This window comes from Chiloscyllium plagiosum, unplaced genomic scaffold (assembly GCF_037043375.1).
Source record: "Chiloscyllium plagiosum isolate Xiang-an unplaced genomic scaffold, Cpla_swu_hap1 HiC_scaffold_13, whole genome shotgun sequence".
NCBI lineage: Eukaryota > Metazoa > Chordata > Chondrichthyes > Orectolobiformes > Hemiscylliidae > Chiloscyllium > Chiloscyllium plagiosum.
The window spans coordinates 20511525-20532306 of NW_028270151.1; the positions used below are offsets into that span (position 1 = coordinate 20511525).

Sequence of the window (20782 nt, forward strand, 5' to 3'; positions counted from 1 at the left end):
AACATGGAGAAGTATTGATGAATTAGCGTGGTTTTTGTGGGGGGTGGGAGGCGGTGAGGCAGCAGGAGGAAAGGGCTGAGGGTAGATGATATATTATTATCAGTAGGAGAATTTCTTCACCATTTTTATCCTGATGCCATGAAATGTCATAAGGTCTGGAATTAGTGTTGAGAACTTCTAGGCCAGCATTCTCTCAACAGCATATGATTGCATTACCACCTTTGCTGACCTTGTCCAGTTAGTTGGACAGAACAGACCACAGGAAAGTGATCACATTGTTTAGGACATGGTGTTTAAAGTATGATTCTTGAGTATGACTTTGTAGGCTTCTGCTGGGCTAGGCTGTGAGACACCTTTTCCAATTTTGGAACTCAGATGCAAGCAAGAGGACAGGAGAACTGAGCTTGCCATTGTTATTTTGGTACTTTATTGGATGTCAGGTGGTCTATCGGATGTAATTCTTTATATCTCTGATTGATGTAAGTGAATGGTTTGTTAAGACATTTCAGAGGACAGTAAAGAATTAATCACATCTTGGTCAACTGGTTTCTTTCACTAAAGGACATTTGTGAACCTGATGAGTTAATTAGTCGAATTTTAATGCCAGGTTTTGTGCAATTCTGATCTGCTGTGGTCAGACACCCAATTCCCAAGACATTACTTGGATGTTTGGTTGCTAGTCCAACCATAATACCACTAGTCATCGCCTCCACACAAATTAATTAAACTTAACTTTATAGTTATTTTCATCAATTTGTTTAGATTTGTTATGACACAATTCTATGAAATGTGGAAATTGAACCTGGATCATCTGACATGGAGTTAGGTGTTATATGAGTGTACCCATAGACCCTGAGCTTGATTCAAATTCATCTGAGATACAGCAACTTTCAGTTCACCAAAATTTGAATTCTCTCCCATTATGTTTATGCTTAGTTGTCCTTGTCAACTTCCAAGACGATTTCAAGATAGTTTGTAAACAACCTGTTCAGAGATATTATCACATACCTCTGGGTGAGTCTTGAACACAGGTTTCCTGGCCCAGAGGAGGGGCACTAACACTACATCATAGAGTCCCAAGACTAATCAAACTCTGATGATATTATCAAAAAGCTGTTAGCCAAAGGGTGCACATCTTACATGCACATGATTTTCAGAAGTTTTTAATCACGTGCAAGAGAAGCAAATTGCAGATCAAGTTGCAGAGAAGCTAACAAGCAAAAGTAGCAAAGATAAATTGCGATTGAAGAGCAGCCAATATTCTAATGTTTGAAACAGGAAGGCCATTATGCAAAGTAAGGTTTTAGAAACTAAAATGTTTTAATGGATAATTAGTTGGTTAAATTGATTGAGGGTTTTGACTTCCCCGAGATGCCTGGATATCTCCACTCCCATGACCAACACATTACAACAGCATGGGCGAGCAGAGAGAATCTCGGTGTAAGGTCTCATTCAAAATATTGTGACTCCAGAACAGAAATACTCTCTGATGTGTTGCAGTACAATGTCAATCCAGTTTGTTGAGTTTGTTGGAAACGTTCTTGAATTACATTGAAGTGACAGTTGGAACCATAAAACCACTTCTGACATCTGTTCACGAGTTTTCTCTTATCAGTCTAGCATCAGACGGAAGAGGAGGATTTGTGATTTTGAAACAAAACTAAATTATCAACAAAAAATGATGCTTCCTTAAAGAGGCAAGAAATGAATTGGCAGAAAAATAAAATTCTTTCAAGACCATGTCTTTGCTACATTTCATTAATATGCAAACAATTGAACTGTTTGCCTCAAATTTTAACTTTGAAGAAGTAATGCCCTATTTTACTCTGCCCCCCACCTCTGCGATTGTCTCCCATCTGTGTTCTACCCTGCTTCCCACATTGCTTCCTCTGCTGCAATCCCAGATTCATCCCCACTGTGAAAGAAGAAATGAAGAATACTGACAATCTAATTAACTGATTTTAATAGATGCAAAAACAATATTAAGAATCAATTTCATATTTAGTCAAAAAAATCTGTGTAGTCCATTTTAGCATTAAAATTTGTGACATTACATTAGGATTACAGTATCTTCTTTCAGCAAATACATTTACTTCACCGACATGAAATTACAAAGCTTGGTGGAATAAATGAAGATCCTTGGAAGTCATTTAACCATCATGTGCTTCTTTGAATTTCTATCTTTTCTCAACAAGATAATATAACATTTGGGGGCAAAAATACAGAAAACTAGTCCAAAGCTGGATGCTAAAATAGCAAAGACTTCCACAGCTACAGCGTATTTACCAGGGGAGCTGATATATGCTGGAATAAAAGTTAGCCACACAGCACAAAAGATAAGCATACTAAAAGTGATGTGTTTAGCTTCATTGAAATTGTTTGGAAGTTGACGAGCTAGAAAAGCAACCACAAAACACACACAAGACAGAAATCCAATATAACCCAGTACACAATAAAAGGCAATTGGCGAACCTACATTGCATTCAAAAACAATTATTTCAGTGAAATAATCACTGTTCTTTAGAGGATAAGGAGGTGATATTCTTAGCCAGACTGAGCATATTACACATTGTACCAGTGTAAGGACACACACAGATAAGCGCTGCTGCGCAGGTCCAAACCACCTCATCATGTTATTGCTGGGAAGGACTGCATTAAATGCCATCACCACAACAACTGTTTTACTCAAAACACATGAAATGCAAAAAACAAAAATTACACCAAATGCTGTGTGTCGCAATATACAGGACCAGGTGGAAGGTTCTCCAAGGAACGTCATTGAACACAGAAAACACAAGGTTAATGCACAAAGAAGCAAAAAACTCAACTCGGAGTTGTTTGCTTTAACAATTGGAGTGTTTCTGTGAACATAAAACAAAACAAATACACTGATTGTGATGGAGGCTCCAAGAAATGCCAGAGTCACCAAAATAATCCCCATTGGATCTCCAAAGGAAAGAAACTCAATGTCCTTTAATATGCATTCATCTCGTCTCCAGTTGGACCGGTATTGCCGTGGGCATTTAATGCAATCTGATGAATCTAAATGGAAGAAAATGAAAATGAATCTAGGTTTTTATTTATTTTAAAAAAACTAGAAGCTAGAAAGAAAAATCTGTGTTTATACTAACTTATACAGATGTCAAAGAAATCAGCAGAAATATCTCCCCTGCTCTCGTTTTGCTAATAACACTGCAATTAGAGCAATAATATGCTTAATATTTACAATTCAATGAAAACTGAAATGTGTTCTTTATGTGCGTTCTTTTCTTTTAGCGAATCCCATTGTTGGTCCTTACCAGTAATGTTGCTAATTTCACCATCGGCGCATTTTATGCAGTCAAAGCAACAAAGGGGTTGCCCTTTCCTTGTTGCTTTCCTTGTCCCTTTGGGGCAGCTTTCAGAGCAAACTGCTCTTGGAACCTTATAAAGAAGACAAAGTTTTCTTTAATTATCCTGTAACATTGTAATTTTCATATTGTATTGCAGAATTGTGCTAAAGCGAATTCAACACAACATAAACCTATTAGCTTCACATTTGTTGCAGAATGTTATTGGCGTCCACAAGGAATATCGGAAACACTTAAGACTTGGTATGAGATGCTACTGCACACCTCTGAAGCAGGTGGGATCCAGGGATTCCTGCTTTTGAGATAAGGACATTTCCACTGCTCCACAATGTCCCCATGTACTGAAGCCACTAGGAGCATTTTCCCAATCGACATTTTCAGAGATGCTCTTACACGTCTCTGCAGCAGGTGGTTTTTGAACCCACGTCTGCTGATCTAGAGATAGAAGCACTTCCACAAAAGCCCTTACTAAGGCCTTCAAAAAAATTGAGCTGTTTCGAAAGTGGCGAGGCAATTTGGGACAGGTCTAACTGGAATTTCTACGGAAGTTCTTGAAGATGCAGCGTGGAAATTAAACCGTCAAGAACATGACTGCATTTTTATCCATTATAACTACAGAGCTGGGATTGAAGGTGGAGGACGTTTTACATGGACTATATCAAACCATTGTTCGAACACATCTGGATTACTGTGTTCAGCTCCGGCTCTGAAAGCCAATTCTGAAAGGTTATACGAGCATGAGAAAGGGGTGCAGCCGATATTCACCAGAAAGTTGCCAGGGTTACCGGATGGGATTCTGTGGAGATATTTTGTAAATTAGGGTGCATTATGATGTAATTTGATTATTGTTCTGCAGTGTTTCAAAGAAACTGTGAGAATCGATAGATAAAATCTTTTCTGCTCTCAAGGAAGTTAAATGACAATCCCAGTACGGTAACAGAGGTGTTTACATCCAGTGAAGAAATAAATGCACAGTAAACTTTCAGCAAATGAATGGTAATCAGGAGACTACTGCTTTGTTATCAGTTATCTCCTTGAGGGGAGAAAGTCTGCCGGCCATTGTGTGTTTCCAAATTAACACCAATGTATTTGACTCCTAAATGCTCTGCAAATCTTCGGTCAATTCACTCAACTGAGGGCAATTCGGGATAAGAAATGAACATCTTCTATGCCAGCGGTAACCACATTCTGCAACTGAATTAAAACAAAACATCCGGGGCATAAACTTTAAACCAGAGCCGATGCCTGACGGGGAGAATGGAGGAAGTACGTATTCACGCAAAGGGTGTTGGCGTTGCAACAAGTGCTGGCTCAATTAACACTTCTAAATATCAGATCCAGAGATTTTTCTAGGGTACGATGCTAAGAGTCATGCTCTTATCTGTTGGTGCTACAGGTAGGATGTGCTGAGTAGCCTGTTTTAGCATTGGTTCTCTGCACTGGAGCTCGGATGTTTGGTTTCTTGCGGTGCAACAGTAGAGTCCCCACCACTGAGCCTGTAGACCCGGATTCAATTCCTATCCGATTCAGAAGGGCGTGATAACATCTCTGAAGAGATTGATTGATTTCTGTTTAATACAACCAATATTGCCCGATGCGTCTATCTTATTCACTGTATTTGGATTTTACACAGAACAGATCACTAGGACATAGTTCGTCAATTCGTGAAGCAAGCACTGTTCAAATATAACGATGTGTCTGAAACAAAATTACTTTTCGAATTATCAATTTGATTCTATTAATATTTGAATTAAAGAAAGAGCTTTGTTTTACTCGGTGCAAAGCAAAATATACATGTCATGAGAGTGTAAAGTGTCTATAGATACAAACTTGAAGAAAAAAATGCCTGTTGATCTGTTGCGTCGTAAAGCAAGGATGATAATTCCACCACACTGTTAAATGGAGACAGCCACTTGCTATCATCTCAATTTAATCAAAAGTCGGCTGGTAATTGTACAGTTCCATTCGACATGAAAATATTCGGATAAGATTGTAAGGGAGAAAACAAAATGAGTGGGTTTTTTTTGCCAAAATACTCTTGGAGTCATTTTACGTTTCTTGACCTTATATTGTAAATGTATGATAACGTTATTGACAATTTTTAAACAACTTTCAGCTTAAGAAAGTAAACGATGAAACATTTTGCGATAGAGACTTTTTTTTATCATAAGGCAAGGGATTTTTGTAAGTCACTATCATTCAATTCTACATTGATCAGTATAAATCTATTTAGACTGTTGCAGATGACTCTTGATAATCGCGATTCTGAGCACGCATTTCTTGTTTCTCTACCGAGGTTTTCCTTTCAGGCACACTGTTAGATTTCGGGGTAATCTCTCACCAACAATGATTCCGCTCATTGGATTTTGAATTTTCCTTTCCAATCCAATCAGTAATTCGTACATACAAAACGCATTGGTTTATTTACTGATCAAAGATAACAATCATTGAAGAGATTTTCTAAGTGGCAGTGCCCTGTCACTGATTCTTATTCAGGGTTTTGCAACATTGTTAGAAAGAAATGTATTGGCTGATTTTCCAACTTTCAAATAGTTTGTCGGATTTGATTTTGTATTCAAATAAAAAGTAGAACTGCGCATGTCAAGATCTGAAGCAAAAACAGAAATTGCTGGAGAAACTCAGCAGGCCTGGCAGCATCTGTGGGCAGAAAGTAGAATTAAAATATCGAGTCTGGCGACTTCATAAGTTTTGAACTATGGTCACCGGACCCGAAGCGTTAATATTGCCATCCCCTCACACATGTTGCCAAACCTATTACTACAGCAATTTCTGTCTTAGATTCTGTATTACTTCTGTGCCTATAAACTCAATAATCCTGGCATTTAATTTGTGATTTTTCTTCCTGCATTTCCTTTTCTATGTGCTCTCGATTTCGATTATTCCGTTTTATGCGCTTTTTGACAAGAAGTTAGGACTTCTTACAAAGCCAGAAGAGGGGAATTCAGCGTAGTGAGGCATGCACAAAACAGGGCGTATAAGAGAGCAGAGTGGAACGTGACTGAAACTCCTTTGAAGGTGATTGAGATTAATTATGATGTCAAAAATATGAGAACTGAAGAAGGAGTGCACCCACTACCAAAGCAATTTAGTTTGGCCTCGCCCATTTTTAGGCAAGTCGACAGCTCTAACCCATCGCCACCCGAATAATTCTGCCAAGCAATGGCGAATCGTTAAGCTGAAATTCTGGAGAGCAAAATTTCCGACTCGTTCAACTTTCCAGGTGGATATTATCTGGGAAGTTTCTTGACTGTTTAATCTCTGAACTCCTTTTCCCAATCAGCATAGGAGAAGTCACATTTGCTGGCAAGCTGAGTAACTGGCTTTCCGTGAAGTGCTATCGGTCTAAGGTAGATATCATCGCTGATATAGTTCTTAGGGAGCGAGGGAGGTAGCATGGTCCCTATAATTCGCAAATCTTCAACTTAAACGTTTAGAAAACAATCTAGATATCTGACTCAAGGATTTCACTACATCAAATTGATAACGCTATTGATGATGAGTTTAAAGAAACGATTAAAATCCCGCGTTCGGGGGTATTCGCGAAGTTAACCACCTATTGTTTCCTTCTGCTTTAATACATGTATCACAGTCTTTAAAGATGTGTAAATTTTTGCTATAAATTCTGTGTGTTAGGATTGAGCCCTCCATTACCACCTGATGAAGGAACGTCGCTCCGAAAGCTTCCAATTAAACCTGTTGGACTATAACCTGGTGTTGTGTGATTTTTAACTTTGCATTTCCAGGCAGCACATTCTAATCAGTGTGGAATTTCAAGACAAGCTAACTCAGTGAACGTGAATTGGAGATGCTGTTGGACTAGGGTGTACAAAGTTAAAAATCACACAACACCATCTTATAGTCCAACAAGTTTAATTGGAAGCACTAGCTTTCGGAGCGCCGCTCCTTCATCAGGTGGATGAAGGAGCAGCGCTTCGAAAGCTAGTGCTGCCAATTAAACCTGTTGGACTTTAACCTGGTGTTGTGTGATTTTTAACTTAATTCAGTAAAGTGCATGACTGTTAAGCTTGGTCTTATCCACGCCATTAGGCGCACTGTTGTTACTGTCCATACCGTCATCTGATCTCCACTCCAAACAACTGTTTCATCCTTTATCGCAATTTCATGGCCTGGAGGGGCAGATCCGTCATAAACTCCAACACTGACGATGTCCACGCCGCCAGCCGCGTTGGGTTGCCAGTTTACGATGTCATAGGTAGCTACTGGATCTCCATTGTCATCAAAATAGACGTTCTCACCGATCTTGGTCGTGAAATTGACTGTTTTCATATAATGCAAAAGCTTTAAAATGGAGCAAAGTATTCAGACGTTAACAGAAACTTGGAGCATTTAATATCGTATTTAATTTGTATAAATGTTTTGAAGTGAAAGTAGTTTAAATATATCGATACTTAAAATGTTACTTAGGAATTAACAATGTTGACTCCTTACCTGCCAGGGTTGAAAACTTGAGATATTTGCACAACCTTTTTGCAGAAATTGATTTTTGCCACTTTTACAAGACAGCATGTCATGAATGGCGTGGGCTATTGCATATGTAGCTTTATATACATTGTAAGTAACCCGATACTGTGAGACATCAGTAAGTTCATTGCGCGTCATCCGCAAACTTTCTCGTCCTGTACATTCCTTCCTCATAGTGTAGCGAACTTGATCTGTTGTGTTCGCTGTGCCCCTCAGTGCACAGCCGAAAGTTGATTCCCAAAACTCCTTCACTAAACGGTTACCTGGATACATGGAAGGATGGACGTCCATGAGAAATTCTCTCAGTCCTGGTATATCTACCTGGCGAATTGCAACTCCGATCGTGCCGGCGACAAACCGCCTGCTTTTATCCTGGGGTAAAAAGTGTGAAGATACCCAAGCCTCGCTTCCTATCCATTGTATACCAGTCACATTCTGTCGTACGATTTCATTCAATAAAACTGTCATCTCAGCTGGTGCAACAAATGCCACGACAACTTTGGTTGAAGATTTCCGTACAGTGTCTACGATTCGAAGTAGCTTGTCTCTGTGGTAGCTTCTGTGAATAGACTCGGAGAAAGCAATGCAAACTCCTAATGGTTGGACAGTTTCGGTGAAAGCTTGCATCCCAAAATTGCCATAATCATCGTCGTTTCTAACCATCCCGATCCACGTCCAACCAAAGCGTTTCACCAGATGGGCTAAGGCTCTTGCCTGAAAGTAGTCACTCGGTATGGTTCTGAAAAATGATGGGTATTCCTTCCTGTCACTCAGGCATGCACAGGTGGAAAAGTAGCTGACCTGTGGAAAATTGAGATTGAACCCGATTACATTTTCCTATTTATATTTTTATAGTTCCTGTTAAAGGCAATACACTCTGTACAGTCTGTGTTATTACAAAAGCCCGGGAAGCAATTTCGATCATGCTACAGCTGGGAGAAGCGTTGAGGTTACAGTAAATTCTGATGCATGTCTAAAATTGGAAGCATTTCCAATTGTCCAGGGGTTTTTTTTAACGAAATTTCGGGGCTTTACTTGCCTTTTGGGCTTTTGTTATAAAATTACAATCTTTGGAAAAAGCAAAGGTTAAGTTGAATGATTCAGTTAGTATTGGGTTTCACGTATTTGGATCATATAAATATTCGAACCTGCTGTCCCCAAAGCAAGGAAAATCATCTCATTTGTATGCACGAATGGAAAATATTAATGGGGGAGAAGGCAGTAAGTTTGGGATATTTGGAAAGTTCCTTCAAAAATATTATATACAGAATGGGGGCTAGACAAACTCTTCATGTGTCGAATAATTCTGTGATTCAATAATATAACATCTTAATTCCTTCCTTTAATATAATTTTGGCAACTTAAGTTGAACTAATGCACGGGATAATTAGCAATAGGCAACAAAACCTTGCTTACCAGTGACATCTACATCCAATGAATAGAAAAGCCCCCTATTGATAACACTTTTACATTCTCATCAGTCTTTAGATAAGTAAGTTTCTTGTCAATTACCTTTTGGGTTTCTTGGCGATTGTCTTGTATTGATGTTTCCAGTTGTGGGCTTCCCCACAAAACGTAGCATGGGCGCATTTCATCAACATCTTCCTTAAAGATAAATACCTCCTAAATTACCCCCTTGACCTACTTTGCACCTCGCCCTATCAACATACAATCTATTCTTTTCTCCATCTGGCTTCTCCTTAGTTACACCTATGCTACTCCCCACAAACATAGCAGATGATCTACCTCCTTGCTTACTGACTGATGAGCTCGATTTTACCTGAATTTCTTACTGAGATCATTAGTAGCTCCCATATTTTTGTGGCCATTAGTTCTGTTCATCCACATAAGTGGATGATCCACATAAGTCTAACCTAACGAAATGCTGCGTAATCTCTTTTGGGACGTCATTCAGCCTCTCTTTTCTAGCCCTGATCGCATTATGTAGCAATGGTCAAATTACTGTTATTAATTGCAGTCTAAACGGTTTTTATTTTGTTGCACTTAATCACGAATAAGAAACAAAACGAAAATCATGTAATCAATGTGCATTAACTAAGCTGCACTATCAATATTACTGTATGCTGTTGCAGTTGCTGGCAATATTAGTTAGCGACTGGATACAGTTATGCTAAGAAATAGTCCCAGTGAAATTTTCGGAGAAAGATGAACATTAGTGTCTCGTTTTAGGACAGTAAATAGAATAACCTTGAAGAAAGGTCATTGGAACCGAAGCGTTAACTCTGCTTTCTCTGCACAGATGCTGCCAGACCGCTGAGTTTCTCCAGAAAATTATGTTTTATTTTGTTTTAATTTATTAAATAGAATGAACCTAGTGCTGTTTAAATAATATGATCATTGGCTAATGTATATCTTACCATGGGAATGCTGAAAGGACCGATTAGGGTAGCCATTGCTATAGACTGCGAGGATCCAGAGTCACCGACGATGGCTGAAACTGCAGATGACCTTTGGCAATCGGAAGACTTGCCTTCACCGCTGTTTAGAAACTCAAAGGTTGATCTCAGAGTTAAAGGTGGCATGGTACAGGTGTCATAAATCCGGTAACCCAGGGTAAGATTAGGAAGTAGCTTTGGGTTCCTGTTGATTTCGTCAATAGCGAAAATCATCGTCAGCACGAAACGAAAGGCTCTGAACCAAAAGCTGTGGAGAAAAGAAACAATCTGAGTTGACAAAGTAAATATTTTTCTTTAAATTTCACATTTGGAAACTGCCCGAAATCATCTTGTTTAGTTATACAATTATTTTATTTTAGGACATTGCATTCAAGAACCTAAAGGTTGCTCTTAAAGCACATGTCAATCACTAAGCAACAAATGAAGACGGCGTTCAGCAAAGTATATATCCCTGCTGCCTACAGGGCGGAAAGAGGTTATTCGGCCCATCGAGTCTGCACCGACCCTCCGAAGAATATCCCATCCACATCCATAACCCCGCCCTCGTCGTGTAACCCCGCTTAGGTTTAGAATGGCTAACCCACCTGGCTGTGTATCCTTGGACACAACGGGGCAATTTACCACTGCCAATTCACCTAACCCGCGCAGATACGGGAAGGTCGTGCAAACCCCACGCAGATAGTCGTCCGAGGCTGAAATTGAACCCGGGCCCCTGGTGACATAACAGAGCCACGATGCCGCCCACAATTACGCTCTTTTTCGCAAAAACATTATTTCGGCAATCTTCATCGCCTTCCTGAAAAATAAAGGCTCTCACGTGCTTCCCGACAGATACTAGCGAAAACACAATATGCAATTATCTCAGTGCGTTATGGGTGCGAGCAATTTGTTGACCTGCTCCGCGAGACAACGTCGCTGATTACGAACAACATTATTCTTCCTGGGGAAATAATTCTAATCGATATTTCAAAACCTTGAAAAATCATCCAATGCACTCCACAAGCAAAGAACGAAATCGGTCACTGCGGTTCTGTCGACATGTAATCTGCACAAGAAGAAAAATTCCCCAAAACTTCGGGTAGGAACTGGAAGTTTGGAATAAAGATGTGTAATATGCAATGTGGCTGCAACGTTGCAGCCACTGATTACGAAACTCGAGAGATATTTGTTCACAAAGAACAAATCTGGCGGCAGTTCGTGTACATCTGTGTTTAATAACAAAAACAAGATATCCCAACAATTTCTAACTTTCACAGGTGCAAAGCCTGTAAGGTTATATTTTACTTCTACTGTTTATTTGTGACACATTGAACGCAGAAAACAAAGCACCTTGTTGTAGTTCAATGTAATTGATTACCGTCATTCGCAATAGGAATCTGAAAAGTTTAAGATGTAGAGCGAAATATAAGCTCTCACTTACTTTCTGCACTTTACCACTTCGGGCCTTCTTTGAAAGGAAGGATCCAGGCGATCAACATTGGTGTGTACACTGAACACTCCGCCGATAGCAATGTCACCTTCTTTAGACAAGCCAACCAAGTCATCAGCTCCCCATTGTTTACAGATTGGCTCAGTCTTCAACAGCATAGATGCAAGAAGGGATAACGCTAAAACGAATGACAAAATGTAATGCATCATTAGATTTCTAACTGGCTCTTTTTTAATGGACATCTCATGTGTTTATATATTGCTCCATGTAATGAAAATCTCCCAAGTACAATGCCATTAATACATTGATCTCACAATACGCAAACTCCCAAAAGAAATCAAATAACTTCAATTTGCCTGGGGTGTAGCAGAAGAGTGCAGGATCAAATTATAATGATGCTATTATTATCTATTCTTGAAGGGAAAAGTGAATGGTTGTCAGTGTAGCTCAATTTTCAGTTTAAAGACAAGTGATTTAAAGACATTTCTAACAAAGGAGACCTGCAAAATCTTTGCTATTGAAATAGTAACCTAACTGCAATGTTACTTCTATAAATACAGGGTTCCTGATACACCATCCTGTAGTCCTGAACAGAATCAAAACATCTCACTACATCTCACTGACATTAAGTGCTCATGTGTCAAAGCTGCCCCAGTAGAACAAGGATTTTTCTGTTAAGAGTCTGACTTGTGAATTGGTTACAATTATAGAAAGTGACACATACTTGGAAATTGTTAGATTCTGAGTTGGGAAAACAGCTTTACATCAGATGGGCTCAAATGTGCTCCATGTACACACCCTCTAAGTCGTAAAATAATACCTGCTCTCATGTCAGCATCAATTGTCCAAGTAAAATTTCCCAGCTAACAAACTTGTCCATGGTAAAGATTGTTTAAGATTCAAAATTTGAAGCAACATCTTTACTGCTTTTTCCATGAGTCTGTGTCTCTGTGGTAAATATGCTTTCAAGCCATAGAAATTGTGGAATGTATAAACTATTAAAATCCTTTTTAGTGAGAGAATCAATACAAATTTTCCTTTATTTCACCCAACAACTTTCTAAAACATTTGAATATCCCAAATGTGCACAGTCAGTACAAAACCAAAAGTTGAATAACAAAACATATTGAATTATATTAAATAATTGTCACTCCATTTTAGCAGTTTAATCTGTTCCAACATCTCATCTCCACTCATGCCACTTTTTCAAAGGTACTCCATCCTTCCCCTCCCATCCCTCCGATGCCATCTCCATCTAATCACTTAATCCTCTTCTGCAATTCCCATTACAGTCTTGTCATCCGTATCCCCAACCCCACCCTGCCATAAAATCAGCAACAAGAAAGCGCTATAAAGCAGCATTTACTCACAATAACCTACTCATTAATTGGATGTAGGTTTGCTCACTGAGCTGCAAGGTTCATTTCATTACCCCTGAGAAAAGGAACCGGAAGTGACTTCACCACAGGAAGTAACATCACCACAGGAAATGATATCACCAACCCAAACATATAAATAAAAAGCAGAAATTTTCAGCATTGCCTTGCCTGAGGCCCACTGAAGATGTTGCCTAGTAGGATAACGAAATATGTGGAAATGAACCTCGCAGCTCAGTGAGCAAACCTACATCCAAAATCTCAACCTGAGCTAAAAATCTCCTCAAAACTCACAAAGACCTATTTGCATCCCACTTTCACTAATCAGCTCTTGGCCTTATTTAGCTGTGCCCATTGCCTGTTACATGATTAGCACAAATAGTAATTATCATTTAACAGGTACAATGTTAGATTTGTTTATGCATGGACTCAGACTGCTTCAATATCTGAGGATTCCCAAATGGTGCTGAGCATTGTGCAATCATCAGCAAACACAGAAAGTTCCAATATAGGAGCAAGAGTAGGCCACTTGGCCAATTCAGTATGCTCAGCCATTCAATATGATCACAGCTGATCATTCAATTCAGTACCCTGTTCCCACTTTCTCCCCATTCCCTTTGACCATTTAGCTCTAACAATTGTATTTCAAAACCTTTCGGGTTTGATAGCACCCTCTGGAGCAGAGAATTACATAAGCTCTTCACTGTCTTGGTGATGAAAATTCTTCTCACCTCAGTCCTAAACAGCCTACCTTAGACTGTGACTCCTGTTTCTGGACACCTTAGTCATTAGAAACATCTTTCCTGCATGTATACAGTCCAGTCCTGCTCAAATTTTGTAGGCTTCTACCAAATCCCTCCTCAATCTTCTGGACATCAATGAATATAGTCCTTGCCTATCCAGTCACTCTTCATATATCAATCTTGCCAGAACATCTTTCCTCGGATGTGGAGACCAAAAATGCACATAATGTCCCAGGTTCGGTCTCATCATTGCTCAATATGATTACATCACGACATTCCTGCACTTGAATCCTTCCACAATGAAGACCAACATGCCATTTGCAGACTTCATTGCATGCTGCATCGTCAAGTCTACTTTCAGCAACTGGTGTACAGCAACACCCAAGTCATGATGCTGTGGTGTGTGACTCCAAAGGTGAAATTTCCAAAACAGATCATTAAGGGGTAATTGGACATGGTCATAGGCAATTGAGGGAGAATGGAAGAATAGATGAACACAGGTTGGTTTGGAAGTGAATGCATTGGCGTAGAAATGGGCAATTTCTCAGTGACACCTGGACTTGTTTTTGACCACCAAACACAGAGGAATAGAATCATAGAGCCATAGAGATCTACAGCATTAAAACAGACCCTTTGGTCCAACTCATCCATGCTGACAATATATCCTGAACTAATCTATTCCCATCTGCAGCATTTGACACACATCCCTCTAAACCCTTCATACTGATATACCCATCCTTTTAAATATTGTATTTGTACCAGCCACCATCACTTCCTTTGGCATCTCATTTTATACATGCACCATGCTCTGCATGAAAATGTTGACGCTTACATCCCTTTTAAATCTTTCCCCTCACCTTAAACCTATGTTGTCTAGATTTCAGATACCCACATCTCTGGAAAATGACCTTGACTATTCACCCCATCCATGCCCCTCATGATTTTACATACATCTGTAACGCCACCTCTCAGCCTCCAATGCTCTACGGAAAACAGCCCTAGTGTATTAAGCTACTCCCTATAGCTCAAACACCCGAGCCCTAGCAACATCCTTGAAAATGCTTTCTGAACTCTTTCAAGTTTCACAACATCCTCCCTATAGCTGGCACACCAGAATTGCATGCAGTATTCCAAAAGTGGCCTAACCAATGACCTGTACAGCCACAACATGACTCTGAACTTCTATACTCAATGCACTGATCAATAAAGGCAAGCGTACCAAATGTTTTCTTCACTATCCTGTCTACCTGCGATTCCACTTGCAAGGAACTATGAACTACAGCCTAAGATCTCTTTTTTCAGCAACACTCCCCAGGACCTTACCATTAAGTGTATAAGTGCTGCCCTGATTTACCTTTCCAAATGCAGCACCAACATTTCTCTAAATTAAATTCCATCTGCCACCCCTCAGTCAATTGACCCATCTGACCAAGATCCTGTTGTATTTTGAGGTAACCTCCTTCGCTGTCCACTATACCTCCAATTTTGGTGTCACCTGCAAACTTACCAACCAAACCTCCTATGTTCATACTCAAATCATTTATATAAATGAGGAAAAGCAGTGGACCCACCGGTCACAGGCTTCCAGTCTAAAAATCAACCCTCTAACACTACCCTCTGTCTTCTACCTTCGAGCCAGTTCTGTATGCAAATCATTAGTTCTCCCTGTATCCTATGTGATCTTACCTTGCTGACCACTCTACCATGAGGAAATTTGTTGAACACCTTTTTGAATTCAATATAGATCACGTCCACCACTCTGCCCTCATAAATCCTCTTTGTTACTTCTTCAAAAAACTCAATCAAGTTAGTGAGACACGAGTTCCCATGCACAAAGTCATGTTGACTATCTTTAATCAGTGCTTGCTTTTCAAAATGCATGTAAATCCTGTCTCTCAGGATTCCCTTTAAAAGGTTGCCCACCAGCAATGTCAGCTGACTGGTCTATCATTCTCTGACTTTTCCTTATCACCCCTCTTCAATAGATAGCCAACTTCGAGTCTTCCAGCGCTTCATCTGTGGCTATGATACAAATCTCTCAACAAGGGGCCCAGAAATCACTTCACTAGCTTTCCACAGTGTTCCACGATACACCTGATCTGGTCCTAGGGATTTATCCACCTTTATTCATTTAAAGATGTCAAACATCTCCTCCTCTGTAATATGGACATTTTTCAAGATGTCACTATTTATTTCTCCATGTTCTATATCTTCCATATTCTGCTCCATTGTAAATGCTGATGCAAAGTATTCAGTTCGCATTTGCCCCATCTCCTGCCGGTCCACACTTAGGTGACCTTGCTGATCTTCAAGGGGCCCTATTCTCTCACTAGTTATCCTCTCGTCATTAATGAATTTGTAGCATCTCTTAGGATTCTCTTAAATTCTATTTGCCAAAGCTATCGCATGTCCACCCATTCACCCCCCCTCCCCACCCCCACACCCCACCTTTGCTCTCCTGATTTCCCTCTTTAGTGCATTCCTACTGCCTTTATACTTTTCTAGGGATAATTCGATACCTGCTGTCAAAACTTGGCATATGCATCCTTCTTATTCCTAACCAAAATCTCAATTTCTCTACTCATCCTGCATTCCCTACACTTACAAGCCTTGCCTGTCATATATACAGGAACATATTTTCTCTGGACTCCCGTTATGTCATTTTTAAAGGTTTCCAATTTTCCAGCCAACCTTTTGCCTGCAAAAATCCATCCCCAATGAACTTTTGAAAGTTATAGAGTCATCGAGAGTCATAGAGATGTACAGCATGGAAACAGACCATTCGGTCCAACCTGTCCATGCCGACCAGATATCCCAACCCAATCTAGTCCCACCTGCCAGCACCCAGCCCATATCCCTCCAAACCCTTCCTATTCATATACCCATCCAAATGCCTCTTAAGTGTTGCAATTATACCAGCCTCCACCACTTCCTCTGGCAGCTCATTCCATACACGTGCCACCCTCTGTGTGAAAACGTTGCCCCATAGATCTCTTTTATATCTTTCCCCTCTCACCCTCTAGTTCTGGACTCCCTGACCCCAGGAAAAAGACTTTGCCGATCCATCCTTTCCATGTCCCTCATAATTTTGTAAACCTCTATAAGGTCACCCCTCAGCCTCCGATGCTCCAGGGAACACAGCCCCAGCCTGTTCAGCCTCTCCCTATAGCTCAAATCCTCCAATCCTGGCAACAGCCCTGTAAACCTTTTCTGAACCCTTTCAAGTTTCACAACATCTTTCCGATAGGAAGGAGGCCATGCAATATTCCAACAGTGGGCCTAACCAATGTCCTGTACAGCCGCAACATGATCCCCAACTCCTGTACTCGATACTCTGACCAATAAAGGAAAGCATACCAAATCACTATCCTATCTACCTGCAACTCCACTTTCAAGGAGCTATGAACCTACACTCCAAGGTCTCTTTGTTCAGCAACACTCCCTAGGATCTTACCTTTAAGTGTATAAGGCCTGTTAAGATTTACTTTCCCAAAATCCAGCACCTCGCATTTATCTGAATCAAACACCATCTGCCACTTCTCAGCCCATTGGCCCATCTGGTCCAGATCCTGTTGTAATCTGAGGTAACCCTCTTCAATTATGGTGTCATCTGCAAACTTACTAAGTGTAACTCTTATGCTCGCATCCAAATCATTTATGTAAATGACAAAAAGCCGAGGACCCAGCACCGATCCTTGTGGCACTCCACTAGTCACGGGCCTCCAGTCTGAAAAACAACCCTCCACCACCACCCTCTGTCTTCTACCTTTGAGCCAGTTCTGTATCCAAACAGCTAGTTCTCCCTGTATTCCATGAGATCTAACCTTGCTAATCAGTCTCCCATGGGGAACCTTGTCAACATCCTTACTGAAGTCCATATAGATCACATCTATTGCTCTGCCCTCATCAATCCTCTTTATTACTTCTTTTAAAAACTCAATCAAGTTTGTGAGACATGATTTCCCACGCACAAAGCCATGTTGACTATCTCTAATCAGTCCTTGCCTTTCCAAATACATGTACATCCTATCCCTCAGGATTGCCTCCAACAACTTGCCCACCACTGAGGTCAGGCTCACCGGTCCATTTTGACCTTCCTCCAGTTTAGAACTTTAACTTTTGGACCCGGCCTCTCCTTTTCTATTTTGAAAGTAATTTGTTTGGGAAAAGTGCTCATAAGTAGCAATTCAACACATACTATCAAATCCAATTAAGTATTAATTTATGGAACTTTTCACTTTTAATTCGACTTCACTACTTGACTGGATTCACTGGCAGGAAAATTCAGTTTGAGACCTATGTGCTTGCCATTGCTGACAGCTTCCCAATGAGCAAAAGGACACAAGACTCATTTTTTGAATATATCTAAAGTATTAAGATACTAGATACTAGATTTGGGGCCAAAGTTGTTTGTAATATACATAAATGATCTAAAAGAGGGCACTGTTGGTATGATCAGCAAGTTTGCAGATGACACAAAGATTGGTGGAGTAGCAGAAAGCATAAGGGACTGTTAGAGAATACAGGGGGATATAGATCGACTGGAGAATTGGGCGGAAAAGTGGCAGATGGCTTTCAATCCAGACAAATGTGAAGTATTGCATTTAGGCAAGTCTAATTCAAGAGCGAATTATACAATGAATTGAAGAGCCTTGGGAAAAGTTGATGGGCAGAGAGATCTGGGAATGCAGGTCCATTGTACCCTGAAGGTTGCTGCACAGGTGGATAGAGTGATCAAGAAGGCATATAGTATGATTACCTTCATTGGACAGGGTACTGAGTATAAGAGCTGGCAAGTCATGTTAAAATTGTACAAGACATTGGTTCGGCCACATTTAGAATACTGTATACAGTTCTGGTTGCCACATTACCAAAATGATGTGGATGCTTTGGAGAGGGTGCAAAGAAGTTTTACAAGGATGTTGCCTGGTATGGAAGGTGCTAGCTATGAAGAGAGGTTGAGTAGGTTAGGTTTATTTTCACTAGAAAAAAGGAGATTGAGGGGGGACCTGATTGAGGTTTACAAAATCATAAAGGGTATAGACAGGGTGGATAGAGATAAGCTTTTTCCCAGGGTGAAGGATTCAATAACGAGAGGTGACGCTTTCAAGGTGAGAGGTGGAAAGTTTAAGGGGGATACACGCAGCAAATACTTCACACAGAGGGTGGTGGGCATTTGGAATGCATTGCCAGCAGAGGTGGTAGAGGCAGGCACGAGTCTTCATTTAAGATTCATCTGGACAGATGCATGAGTAGGTGGGGAGCAGAGGGATACAAATGCTTAGGAATTGACCGACAGTTTTAGACAGTACATTTGGATCAGTTCTGGCTTGGAGGGCCGAAGGGCCTGTTCCTAGGCTGTCAATTTTCTTTGTTCTTTGTTCTTTGTTAGATTCACTTGCTAATTTGTATATGTTTGAGCAAATAATAAATTGTTCCAATATATTTAAAGTGGTTAATGTTAATAAACTTGCTTTAATCAAAGTGTACATGCTTTCTTATATTCATTTTGATCAGATCTTAAAGAATCTCTTAAGGCACTTTACGATGTTGATGTTGCACTCCACCAACCCCCCAACCCCCCAACCCCCATTCCCAAACCATTGTCATTCCGATTGTCATCTGCCTTCCTACATTTGCTAACAAAGTGAATTAGCTTACATTTATCTACATTATACTTCATCTGCCATGCATTCTCCCCCCATCCAAAAACCACCAAAGCCTCCTCACACTCAATTTTGTGTTGTCTGCAAATTTGAAGATATCACATTTTGCTTCCTCATCAAAATCATTAATATAGATTGCTAATAGTGGTATCCAAGTACTCATCCCTGTGTGACCTCATTAATTACCGGTTACCAATTGGAAAATTACCTGCTTATTCCTACTTTTTGTTTCCTGCCTGCCAAACTGATTTCTGTCCATTTCAGTACCCGTCCCTTAATTTCATAAACTTTAATTTTACATGCTAATCTCTTATGTGAAATCTTGCTGAAAGCCTTCTAAAGTCCGAACAAACCACATCCACTAGCATTCCCTTATCAATCCTCTTCGTTACCTTCTAAAAATATTTCTGTAGATTTGTCAAGCCTTAGTTCCATTTTGTAAATCCATACTGGTTGTGTTTAATCCTGAACCTGTTTCCCAAGTGCTCTGCTATTAAAACTTTGATACCGGACTCTAGCATTTTCCCACTTGACACTTCAAAAACCTAACAGTAATAAGCAGAAGTCCAGCTGATGCATTGCACTTCTTTATCCATCCCAGCATAAAGACTTTCTGGCTTGTCCTTGTGGTGATAACAGTTCTTCATAATATCGATCTCAGGCCAGCTAATCTATAATTTCCTGTTTACTCTCCAACTCATTTTTTAAATAGTGGTCTTATATTACCAACCCTCCAATACATAGGAACTGCTCCAAAGTCTGCAGCGGTTTGACAGATTCATTAGCTATAGGACTATTTCTTTAAGTAACCTAACTGAATTCACTTTGTTGACGCCATTCTAGATCAAATGCTCAATTGATGCCAAGAAGAGTTATTTGCACCTTACCACTTAAGCACAGCTAGACTATCAATACTTGCACCAAGCCTGGAAGATAGTCTGGAATAAATTGATGCTGGTGGAACATGAACTGAGTAGGTAATTTGTGAATAATTACCACTTTACTACATGTAAATGACAATTTCCATTGTTTCAGTGGTAATCGAGAGAAGTCTGATGGCATGGTAATTAATTAGATTAGATTAACATTTTATTTTCTAGCAACAGCCAACCTTGTTGTAATTTTTAACTTTGTCATTGGGTTGCCTTTATTTTTTATTTCAAAAATATACTGTATTTGTAAAATGACTATATGTATTTTACATAACTACATTTCATATATAGTCACTAATGGTGTTCACTTCTGCATGTTAGCATACGAGAAAATAAACAAACATTGAAATTTGATTCTATCAGCAA

At 39.9% G+C, this 20782-nt stretch overlaps 1 protein-coding gene across 1 annotated transcript; it reads right to left on the bottom strand.

Moving 5' to 3' along the window:
• Positions 1-2146: 2146 nt before the first annotated feature.
• LOC122556152 (extracellular calcium-sensing receptor-like) lies at positions 2147-19919 on the bottom strand. The gene is made up of 7 exons (XM_087993936.1): positions 19877-19919; positions 11691-11877; positions 10232-10517; positions 7821-8654; positions 7443-7670; positions 3300-3423; positions 2147-3042 (listed from the first exon to the last, which is right to left on the bottom strand). The coding sequence occupies exons 1-7, from the start codon at positions 19917-19919 to the stop codon at positions 2147-2149; spliced, it is 2598 nt and encodes an 865-aa protein (XP_087850062.1).
• Positions 19920-20782: the final 863 nt, after the last annotated feature.